This window comes from Gadus chalcogrammus, chromosome 17 (assembly GCF_026213295.1).
Source record: "Gadus chalcogrammus isolate NIFS_2021 chromosome 17, NIFS_Gcha_1.0, whole genome shotgun sequence".
NCBI classification, from domain to species: domain Eukaryota; kingdom Metazoa; phylum Chordata; class Actinopteri; order Gadiformes; family Gadidae; genus Gadus; species Gadus chalcogrammus.
Window position 1 is genome coordinate 12,136,374 of NC_079428.1, and position 12,247 is coordinate 12,148,620.

General features: G+C 44.0%; 1 protein-coding gene across 2 annotated transcripts; it reads left to right on the top strand.

Moving 5' to 3' along the window:
• The first annotated feature begins 97 nt into the window (after window positions 1-97).
• Window positions 98-11,533, top strand: tkfc (triokinase/FMN cyclase). 2 transcript variants are annotated; one of them, XR_008893039.1, is made up of 19 exons: window positions 98-664; window positions 860-2,309; window positions 3,120-3,309; window positions 4,121-4,225; window positions 4,511-4,698; window positions 4,998-5,076; window positions 5,190-5,279; window positions 5,692-5,726; window positions 5,861-5,945; window positions 6,057-6,146; window positions 6,376-6,492; window positions 6,947-7,069; window positions 7,195-7,332; window positions 7,592-7,698; window positions 7,921-8,027; window positions 8,111-8,144; window positions 8,305-8,397; window positions 8,736-10,502; window positions 10,598-11,532. XR_008893039.1 is itself a non-coding variant. In XM_056576296.1 (18 exons), the coding sequence occupies exons 2-18, from the start codon at window positions 2,304-2,306 to the stop codon at window positions 8,892-8,894; spliced, it is 1,746 nt and encodes a 581-aa protein (XP_056432271.1). In that variant the 5' UTR covers window positions 98-664; window positions 860-2,303; the 3' UTR covers window positions 8,895-11,533. The 2 variants fall into 2 exon arrangements, 1 of the variants encoding a protein (XP_056432271.1); XM_056576296.1 differs by having other exon boundaries at window positions 8,736-11,533.
• The last annotated feature ends 714 nt before the right edge of the window (window positions 11,534-12,247 follow it).

The following is a 12,247-nucleotide window of genomic DNA, read 5'->3' on the forward strand; positions in this document are numbered from 1 at the left end:
AGCGTACCGAAAGCCGACCATTCGGTGGATAATCCCCGGTTGGGCTGTATGTGTGGAAATGACTGAATCCGCCCCTCCTGAGTTTACCTAGAACTTGAGAGCGAATTCACAAGGAGCGAGTGGGCGTGTTGCTGACATATCGATGACGTTTCTATCATGCGACTGGCACGAAGCCGGGAGAATACGAAGCGTGAAGAACAAAAGACAACAACAATAATGGTTCATTGGCAAGACGAAGAGATTCGTCAACTTCTGAGGGTAAGGGCCAAGGCTGAAATCTCCAGACAAATAGTAGGAACGGCAAGAGACTCTGTTGTTTATGACCAAATTACGAAAGGCCTACGCGAAAAGGGAATAATCCGAACCAAGGCTCAGGTAAACACCAAATTAAAAGCTCTTAAAAAGCAATACCAAACGTTCGTCGACCGTAGAGGCCGTAGTGGAAACGGCGATGAAACATGGTGCTATTTAGGTTTGTGCGAGGCTATATGGGGATCGAGTCACTCGCCGAGACCTGTGGCTTTGGGCTTGGGCCAGGAAATGGCGTCCACCTCCAGAAGCACGGAGACCTCCTCCCCGAGTACCCCCGAACCACCAAGCAGCGACAATGACGAGAAGCCTTCAGTAGCTGATCTGTCGATCAAGGATTCGGGTTGTAGTACAGGTACGATTCTATTGGACCATTTAATGCCGTTATTCATTCGTGTAGCCTAGATAGTTGCATTATAAAGAGCAAAACATAAGTTATTGATTATGTTTCTTCACCCCCCGCATGTGATTTAGTGTGCTCGCCACCTACTGCAAGTGTATAAATGACTATGTAGGCTGCATGATGATTAAAACCGATCTTATCTTACAGAATGGACCGTTCCTGATGAAGAACCTCCTAGGAAGAAGTCGAGGAACAAGACAAACTTGGAAAGGCAATCGGCAGAGGTGAGGCGCGTCTTCAACGATATGGACAAGGACTTCCACGAGCGAGAGCGGCTTCGGCTGCTCGAGGAGCGGGAGTACGAGGAGCGCTGGCGGCGAGAGCAGCAGGAGCGGGAGGACCGCCGCCACAGAGAGGAGATGGCCGTTCTTCAGGACATGACCTCTGTACTCCGACAAATGGCCCAAGCCCAGCAGCAGACGGCGGACGCGCAGCCTCCACCCCTTCCCTCGGGGAGCCACTCCTGGAGCCCAGAACGGATCCGGCGGCTGGAGGAGCGGGACTTTATGGAGCGGCGCCGCAGAGAGGAGCAGGAGCGCGAGAACAGGCAACGGAGAGAGGAGATGGCGGTTCTTAAGGACTTGACCTCGACACTCCGACAAATGACCCAGGCCCGGCAGGTGCCGGCCGCGCAACCTCCAGCCCTGCCCCCGGTAAACAACCCCTGGAGTCCAGAACAGCTTCAGCTGTTGCAGGAGTAGGTAGAGCAGAGGAGGAAGAGTGGCTGCGAAATGCTCTAAGATGAGACTGTCCGTCAATTTCAGCCGGGCTGAGCCAGGCTGGGCTATTCATGTCTGCTGGATATTGTGATTACACATAGACACAAGGCCATCAAACCGTATAGCACCTCACTCCACATCTATTTGTGGCTAGTTTGTTTTTGGTTTTACAGTTCTCTATTTTATGCTATTGTAAGTGATGTACAGTACCATGAGTTATGTCATGGGATGAATAAGGTTTTGAGATAAATGCACAAATGCGACACTTGTTGTTCAAATATGACACTTGTGTTATATCTATACCCATGGGGATGATACTGTACTCTGCCATTTTCTATTTTTCACTCTGCACTTGATAGATAAAATACGTTGTCTTGAGACAAATTCGTTGTCCGTTTTCTTCGATGCATCTTTTGAAAATATTGGAAATGTATAAGCTATTCATATCTAGCATCTCGGGCCAAAACCAGTGAACACTATGCCTCAAAAGTTGCCTTATTACGAAATTGAGATTTTTCATCATTGAGGAGCCCTTAAATTCCCTCGACAATAACAAGTTCTTCCCAAGGTCGAAACCCCTTTGAAACCAAAAAAGGAATCGCATGTTCCTCATATAATGCTCATTTAAAAGTCACAAATCCTTCAGCGATGCAAAAAGGTAACGGGTGAATAATAAAATCCAATTATTATTTGATTTGATAAATTGTTTGTACAAATAAAACGGATGGTTTCAATTTGTATCAACAAAGATTTTGGACCAAAGTTGTATTTACAACTCTCAGGTGGGCGTGGCTACGCCTGCAGTGAGGTTCAAGAGTTCACCTGCAAGTCCGACTCGGAAGGGAAGATATAAAATCGACAAGCGTTGAAAAATGGAGGTAAACATTATTATTTAGCACTAGAACAGATCACACGAGGGCTTTGGAGTGTTGAAGTAAGCGCTGACACGTAGCGATGTTCACTAATCCATAGTTAATCCATACGTAGTTGAATGGTCGATTTCGAGCTAACGGATAAACAACATCAGTCAAGTTGTATTAAATGACTGTCTGTCTCTATCTACTATTAGCATAATAGGTACTTTAATCATTAAGTCTTTACCCAAAGTGACCTGCAGTAATTGTTAGGGGTTAGGGGAAGTGGAGCATAAACACTGATCTCGCTGAAGCCTGCAGTAGAGAATGTTACGCTTACAATACGTAAGTAAGTAAATATTTGATTGTCTCTTTCACGAGAGAAATTTGCTTTGGGCAAACAGAGAGAGCGTCGGCGACACATTCATAGACATACATAAAACATGAAACATGAAACCCATTGCATTACCCAAAACATGGCCTCACCCAAACACATGGCCTAACCCCCACCTTGAAACCCATTATAATACCTTACGCATCCAGTAGAGGAACGCGCTACTTATGATGCAGAAAGTAACCCTGCTTTCACCATAAACCTCACGTTTAGTCCCAACCAAAAATCTCATTATTGAGTGATGTTGACCTCAATCGTAAAGGCGTAGAGGACATATAGAAGTGGTTCCGTGTACTTTATAAGTTCGGACCATTTGTCCTGGGTTATTTAGCCTATAATATTTCCGAAATATTCCATGAACCTTGGGGCCTGATGTCTCCATGATAATCCGGCCCCCATCTTTCGGTCTTTCTGTCTCCACGTACCTGGCTCTCTCCCAGGCCCAGAGGAAGCTGTTGAACAGTACAGAGCTGTGTGTGGACGAGGCCCTGTGCGGTCTGGTGCGGTCGGCCAGTGGTCTCTGTCTGCTGAGGGGTCTACGAGTTGTGGTGCGGTCTGACCTGAAAAACCTCAATGGGAGGGTGGGTCTGGTCTCTGGAGGGGGGTCCGGCCACGAGCCAGCGCACGCAGGTAGGGGTTCTGTCTTTCACCTGTCTGTTTGGCTCTTCACCTGTCTGCCTGTATACATTCTGTAATCCTGTTAGTGTTTCTCTATGTCTCTCTATCAGAGTGTGTGTGTGTGTGTGTGTGTGTGTGTGTGTGTGTGTGTGTGTGTGTGTGTGTGTCTCTCTTTCACAGTTCGCGTCTATGTCTTTAGCTCCAGGTAATATTTTCACAGGTCTCTCTCTCTTTCTCTCTGACTCACTCTATCGCCTCACAAACTTATTTTTAGGACACGTCGGCCTGTGAAATATTGGATTTAATTATAGAGCATGATCCTCGAAAAGTACAGGCAGCAAAGTTACAAAGGATACATTCTTTTTTGTAGACAATGGGTGAACAGGATTCTTCAGGGAAACGTTTATTGTGGGTAGTTAATACAAAGGTAGCAAAGGTGAGCGCGAGTGACCGTCGTGAAGAGTTTAGGATTGGCGGGAGAGGCCAAGTTCAACTGCAATAAACTACGAGGGAAGTGGTCATGTCTGCAAGCAAGGCTGCCACACAGTTTAAGGAAGCTACACAACAAAGAAGACAGTTGGCTTGGCCTGAGTTTCAGACTTCGTGGCTACAATGGCAAAGGCAAATAACAACAATCTTAATAGCTCCGTCAGAGAGAGGAAGGGAGGCATCTCTATGTACAGGGAGAATGTATACATTGCCTTTTAATGTGAATGTAATAATTATATAAACGAGATTAATATAATTGCATATTATAGTTATGATTGATATATCCACGACACTCTCGCTCTCTCTCCATGTGTGTCTATGTCTCTCGGCCCAGGTTACATTGGTGCAGGGATGCTGTCCGCAGCGGTTGCCGGGGGCGTGTTCGCCTCCCCTCCCCCGGCCAGCATCCTGGCGGCCGTCCTCCACCTCCACGACGCGGGTGCGGCCTGTGTGTGTGTGTGTGTGTGTGCAGGTGTTTGTGTGCGGTGTGGGTGTGTGGTCGTTGAACTGCTTTACGTTGTGTGTGACGCATCATCTTTACATTATTAAGATCGCCAAGATGAGGTCAATTAAAGGAGTGCCTTTTGGGTTGGTCAGACGCAGAATCATAACAACGAGCACCAGCGTGTACAGTATATATGAGAGTGTAGCTAGGCGGGATACTACTATGTAAAGGGTAAGCACTATGTTTACCAGTAAGGGTTGTGGTTGTGGACCTCTGCAGGAGCGTCGGGGGTCCTTCTCATTGTGAAGAACTACACCGGAGACCGCCTTAACTTCGGCCTGGCCGCCGAGCAGGCCCGTAACCGCGGCGTCTCCGTCGCTATGGTGATCGTCGCCGACGACTGCGCCTTTGAGCGCCCCGGCAAGGCTGGGAGGCGGGGCCTGTGTGGTACCGTGTTCGTACACAAGGTCAACAAAGTGTTTTACATTAAGCAAGGGACACGTCTTTATTAATACGTGTACCTGTATATTTACCTGTACAGATAGTGTGTATAAAAACCCTAATCAACCCACCTTGCATTCTAATTTCTGCAGTTGCTTAATTCTTTTAAATTAGGTCGTTCCACACTTTTTTTTTTATGTGTCTGCTCCAATATTGATTCTAATCTCAGCCATCCCTTTAGATAACAACATCCGTTAAGTGAATGAATGTAGTCGCCTATCGTTAAGTAAAGTTTGTATACGTGTGTTAATGTGTGTGCATACAGTTGGCAGGGGCCCTGGCAGAAGAAGGCTACCCATTAGACAAGATTGTTGCCAAGGTGACAGAGGTGCTGAAAGGGATTGGTGAGTCTTCCTGTCACCATTTCCTCCTTTATAGTGTATTCAGTCGGCATTAAAAAACTGGATCATAGAGAAAGTGTTGTTGTTGTTGTTATTTACTGTACGTGTGTTTGCAGGTACTTTGGGGGTCAGTCTCTCTCCCTGCAGTGTTCCAGGATGTCTGCCCTCCTTTCAGCTGCCCCCCGGAGACATGGAGCTGGGCCTGGGTGAGAGAGAGAGAGAGAGAGAGAGAGAGAGAGAGAGAGAGAGAGAGAGAGAGAGAGAGAGAGAGAGAGAGAGAGAGAGAGAGAGAGAGAGAGAGAGAGAGAGAGAGAGAGAGAGAGAGAGAGAGAGAGAGAGAGAGAGAGAGAGAGAGAGAGAGAGAGAGAGAGAGAGAGAGAGAGAGAGACGTTTATTTATTTAGTTTAATAACTATTTTTGTAGATATATCTTTTAAAAAAAAAAATCTAGGCCTACATTGCTATTTTTCCAGTAAAATTGTTCAATATTGTTGGCAATGTACATTATCCAGGGCAATAGATAATAAAAAAAAAAGAAAGAACAAGAGATGGAGAGAGGAATTGAGAGCGGAGCAAGAGAGTGTTGCAGCTTTGATTGACAGCTATGTGGTTCTTTCAGGTATCCATGGTGAGCCCGGAATCCAGAGGTCAAAGGTCGGCATTTATGGAGAAGGATATCTATTTTTAACAATATATACAATATATTATATCAAAATATATTATATCATAATCTATTATGATATAATAGATTATGATATAATATGTATGCCATATGCGGTGATCTTTAGGTGGCGTGTGCAGACCAGGTGGTGAACACCATGATAGATCACATGACCAACCCCAGCAGCCAATCACATCTGCTGCTCAACTCAGGTAAGTCACCTGTGTATCTATACGTGTGTCGGTATGTGTTACAACCCTTCTCTCCAGGGGACATTGTGCATGTGTGTGTCTGTGTTATAACTTGTCTCTCTCTCTCTCTAGGGGACAGTGTGGTTCTGTGTGTCAACAATCTGGGAGCTCTGTCCTGTTTAGAAATGGCTGTGGTCACAAGAGCTGCACTCTCTACACTGGGTAAGTGTGTGTGTGTGTGTGTGTGTGTGTGTGTGTGTGTGTGTGTGTGTGTGTGTGTGTGTGTGTGTGTGTGTGTGTGTGTGTGTGTGAGAAGACATGGTGGTGAGCTTTGACAAATGAATAACAAAATACTAGGAAGGAAGCCCAAATCAAAAATCACAGTGTAAATAATGAACACCAGGTGAGTGAAATCAGTGTGCCATGTGATGGGGGGTTTCCATGGTTACAGAGGCCCGCGGAGTGGTGGTTGCCAGAGTGATGTCAGGGTCGTTCATGACATCGCTGGAGATGGCCGGAGTCTCTCTCTCCCTGATGAGGGTCGACCCTGAAGTTCTCAGACTGTTTGGTAACACATACCCTTACACACACACACACACATAGCCTTGCACATCTATATATCTATAGATAGATAGATAGATAGATAGATAGATAGATAGATAGATAGATAGATAGATAGATAGATAGATAGATAGATAGATAGATAGATAGATGAATAAAGAGTAGGGCTTTCAAACAATTAATCGCATAGTTCTGGTAAGTTAACTCGCGATTATTAAAAAAAAAATAAAAAATTAAATCCAATCAATTGACAATCTCTTATACGAGATTAACAAAAGGAATGACACATTATCATTTATACCGAATGTACTCAATATATAAGCAATAATAATAAGCAAAAACTAAACCAAGTGATCTTGAGGGAGTTTTATTGACTCACTCAGTGTGGGTTGAAGATGGGTTGTACTGTATATACTCACACACACCCACTGTGTTCCTGGTAACGTTCCTGGTTACTGCAGATGCCAAGACGAGCGCTCCCGCGTGGCCCAACCTCAGCAGTGTGTGTGTGAGTTCACGTCAGTACACCGTGGAGCCCCCCGCGCTGCGCACGTGGGCCCAGGGGGGCGACGCCCACTCTGAAGGTAGGAGTGATATGATATGTGTTCTATGTTAGCTCATGGATTTTCTTACGTTCTTAGATCCTGTGTTGTCCATCACTTTAAGAATGAGCACTCTTCACTTTGGGTATGTTTGTTTTGTTCCCCAGGGCCGCTGAGCCCTGTGATGCGTTCAGCGCTACAGAGGATAAGCTCCGCCCTGCTGGACAGACAGGAGGAACTCAACGCTCTGGATCGGGCATCTGGGGACGGAGACTGTGGCAACACACACGCACAGGCTGCCCGAGGTGAGACACGCACTCAAACACGCACGCACACACACAAACACACACTATATGATGAACGTAAACCTGTCATAACTGGTTATACTGCTAGATTGTTTTGTCTAGTGTCTTTTGATTGATTGAAGTATCTGCTAAATGCTTAGGTAAGGTCAGAGGTGAATGGTGCTTACATAGTATGTCATAAAATGCTCTATGCTTTGCTCTATGCTTTGCATCGAGCAAGTATGATTCAAAGCTCAATATTTAAACTTTTCACTCACAGCCATTCAGGAGTGGCTCTGCATTCATGTGGTGCCTGGTTGCCCGGGGCAACTGCTGTCTGTCCTGGCCGGATTGGTGCAGGAGAAGATGGGCGGGTCTTCAGGGGGGGTAGGTGATAATAATGTTTGAGGTTTGTGAGGTGGTTTCTTTGGAAGCTGGGACAGACAAAAGTTTGCATTTTTGACCTAATTAAAATAGTTATGTTGTGACATTACAAGATTGACATATGGCCGTTCAAATTGTCGTTCAAATTGCAATGCAGTGGCATAACTGTCTTTCCCTGTCACACTCTTTTGTACACATACCCACCGCACACACACACACACACAGATATACAGTCTCTTCCTTACAGCGGCAGCAGGACATTTGACCGAGGGATTGAGCCATGCCGGGGCCTGGGCCAACGCAGTGCATGCTGGGACACAGGCCATGATGAGGTACCAGACCAGTTAAAGAGAGTGTGAGTGTGTGTGTACGTGTACGTGTGTGTAACATGTTTTTTGTGTTCTGCGTTAACCAGGTACGGAGGGGCGGAGCCTGGCGACAGAACCATGGTGAAAGCTTTATTTATTATTGTCTGTCTGTCCGTCCGTCCGTCCGTCCGTCCGTCCGTCCGTCCGTCCGTCCGTCCGTCCGTCCGTCTGTACACTTGTTTGAATGTCAGTCTGAAAACCTGTTTGAATGTCAGTCTGATTATTGGTATGCCTTCATCAGTTGGATGCCTTGTGCCCAGCTGTGGATGAGCTGCTGAAGGTGAAAACAGCTCCTTCTGGTGGTGAGATGGCAGTACTGCAGGCTGCTGTTAAGGTACTGAGACGCAGTACAGAGTCATAGACACAATACAGCACAGTCCTGTTTCCCTGTGCTCACAGTCCAGTGATAAGGGTGTTTGACTCACAGCTGAAAGGTTCTGGGTTTGAATCCAAAAGTCCACAGTGAACCAGTAGAGCAAGACAACCTCTAAAAAGACTCAAATACAAATTCACTGTTTCACTGTTGCTGTAAAAGTGATTTACATCTTAAAACACGGACAGTCAAGTAGGGACACTCAGGCATGCAATGTACCAAAATTAAATGTATGTAGATCTTAAATATAATGTGTGTGATCTATTTCTCTTCCCGCCCTTTTTGTACCTCGTTGTCAGGCAGCAGAGTTGGGGGCGGAGTCGACCCGTGACCTCACAGCTAGAGCAGGGCGAGCGAGCTACATCGCCGCAGAGCGAGTGACCCTCCCCGACCCTGGGGCGGTGGCGGTAGCCGCCATCTTGAGAGCCGTGCTGGAGTCGCTAGAGGAACAGTCGTAACTTAGCAACCTGGCAAGCCATAGGACAGACTGAGGCCCAATAATATAGTTCAAATACAAATCACTATATTATGGTAATATACACTTTCTAACATGGTTATATAAACTAGACTATGAGGTTAGACTATTTAACAGGTAATAAATTGGTATTTTCCCCATAAACAACAATTACAACCCAATATATGCATCAATTTGTTATCAATAATTTTGGTGTGCTCAATAAAGGGGATACATGTAATTGTTGGTTTCAGAAGACATTTCTTAGTTGTAATGTATGCATTAAAGAGGTAATAACTGAATGACTTTCACTGAAGACAATGGTTATATTTACATTAATTAACAATATCTTAATGAAGTATTTAGGCTCTGTGGTTTGGCTTTTTTTTGGACTTTGTACTATTAGAGTTAATAAACAAGTATCACAAGTGTATTTATGCTGATTATGGTAAGTTTACCCTAACACTGACCTTACATTAGGGTCAGGGGTTACTACATTAGGGTAAAGTTTCTATAATAGGGGTCAGGTGATTCTACATCAGGGTTAAGTGTTTACCTCTGGGTTAGGTGATTCTACCGTAAAGTGTTTCTAAAAGGTTAGGGGATTCTATATCAGAGTTTAGGTGATTCTACAGTGGGATTATGTGTTTCTACATGGGGATTACGTTTTACTTAATGAAGGGTTTTAGAGATTGGGTTGCGTAATTCAATAGGTTATTCTACCTTAAGGGATTTTGAGGACAAAGTTAGACAAATCTTCAACTTGCTTCACAACGGCTGGCTATGGGCATTCACAAAACAACCCTAAACGTTTGTTTTCAGAAATGTGCAACTCACCGAGTGGTTAGTGGTGTTCGCTGATGTTCCAAATCAGGTATCGTTGCGATAAACAGTTTTTGTCGTGTTTTATTTGGCATTTTGTTAATTTATTGATTGCGGTTGGAAGACTCATTGCTTGTTGTAGTCTTTTTGCTCCGTTCTAGCCCTACTGTTGAGTCTGAGAACCGAGCTAAAAGACTACAACCAGCACCCCTGGATTCCGCTGCTGCCGTGATCTTCTCCTCAAGCAGTAGATTCAACATTTGTGCATATTTTCTTTCTCCTCTACGAATCTCGCGGTATGTTTAAAAAACAACACACAAGTTAATTTCGGGTTTAAAATGCATTGTAATGCGCGTTACTGAGATTTGTAACAATTAAAATATTACCTTTACAGCAAAAAGTAATGCAATCCAGTAATTGCATTACTTTTCTAAACGCGTTACTCCCAAAACTGACTGTATTATTATAACAATAGCCTACATCGCTTGGTAGGTCAATCATTGACCTGCCAATGATGCCCATTGGCAGGGAAGTCTGTGCAACCATTTGTTCACTGAAACACTCAAAACATTTTGAATTGTTAACGTTATAATGGTGCACTACTGAACATGGTGATTCATGTAGGCACCGCCTGGACTACTCATCCCATGTGTACAACCGTCAAAACAATGAGTTTTGCTTCTGTTTTTTTTTTTATTAGATAAGCTCCTGTATAATTGGTCATTGCATTGGTGGGAAATTAACTCATCATCCGTCTCACAAATGACGGTTTCCCAGACCGAGCTATTAGGTAGTAGTACAAACATTTACAGAATGGGCTGCGTCGCATTAGTCCCCTGATACAATTATGTTCACGCCCTTAACGTGTTTACCTTTTTGATTAAGTTGGATTGCCGGAATAGGATGCAAGCGGCATGATGAGAGTGCTCTGTGGACTTCTGGGTACTATCAACGTCACAAGAAGGAAGTCTAGACAATGGATGACATCATCTATGGACGGTTCCATCGCGTGTTGCGTCAGCATAAAACAAGAAGGACCATCAACTAAATCATTTTATTTCAATTTCATAATTAAAATTTACACTTTACATTAATAATTTATATTGTTTATACCGACTGTTTTTTCTGCCCTACTTGTTGTTTTTTCTGTTTGTCTTGTCTTGTCCTTACTTTAGCATTAGTTTAGCATTTACCTTAACGTCTATTTTCGTTTGTATTAGTACTTTGTATTTGTATTGTATTGTATTTCTATCCTGTGTTTTTCCACTGCCGCAACAAACAAATTCGTCCTACGGGGGATTAATACAATTGTATCTAATCTAGTCTAATCTAAATGACAAAGGCGGGCAAATCTTTTGCATTGTGCTTGCATTCTCTGTTTTAGATGCTCTTACACAGCAGCTCGGGACAGCCGTCGTCACCCAATACACTTTTGCCCAGGCTGTTCAAAAGTGGCTGCGCTATGCGCCAGGCCGTGCAGGCGGTAGTGGAAGACGTGACGTCATGTAATCGTGTAACAAAATGATTTTTTTTCACCTTAAACAGTGTGGTGTGGTCAGTGTTTTAGGCTAGGCTATAGGCATACAAGCTTTCAAATTTGACATGACTTTTTAGCATCCTGGCTGTCGGTAAAGCAGGATATTCATTATAGGCTATTTAATTTAGGGCATTACATTTTCGTATATTCACTGTCTGTTTAGTCTAGAATATGGATGAACAAAACGTGACTTGGCATTACAACATTTTGCATAACAGCATTCCCAGGGGCAGCACATTTCACAATCGCACTTCTTCGGTAGGGCCCAAACATTACTAGTCTCAGAGACAGTAGAGACAGTATATAGAGCTGTTTCACTGTGTTTCTCATGTCACATGTTAACATATTTACAAGATCAAGGGATTTCTAAAGAATTGTAGTGGTCAGGGATAAGGGATAACGAGTAATAAATCAATGGGTGTGCAAATATGACGTGAATACACACATACAAAGTGGCATTCCTATCTCTGACTTTCTATTTTCTTCTGGGCCTAATGGTTTCTCAGGTGTTACCCTGTTGGGCTGATAACTTGATCAAATGTTAAAGCAGCACTCTAAACAGATCACAACTATGTGATATTTTAACAGTAAAGGTCAGAGTCAACCTAATCCGAATGATAGCCCTCCATATAGGACTGGAGACCTCCACTGTGACGATCTTGTCATCCCTCCCACTTGAATGAGTTAATGCAATATGTGTAAAGCAACGCAACTAAACAGATGAACATATAGGCTTTTTTCTGCCTCTAGTACATAGTGTTTTAACTATGACATTTTTTATTTTCAGGCAAAAATCCAGATCACAAAAATCCCAAACTCGTGTCCTTGAAGCGGAGTGTTAATAACTGGAATCACTTGGTCATTATTTTCTTCTGACGTAATTAACACAGAGATTAATCTACAGAATACAAGAGAGGGTGGCATGGCTTGGCAGTGAGGCATATTGGAAAATGTGCTGGGAACTTACTTCCCGGTTCAGCCAATTTACTCTAATCAAC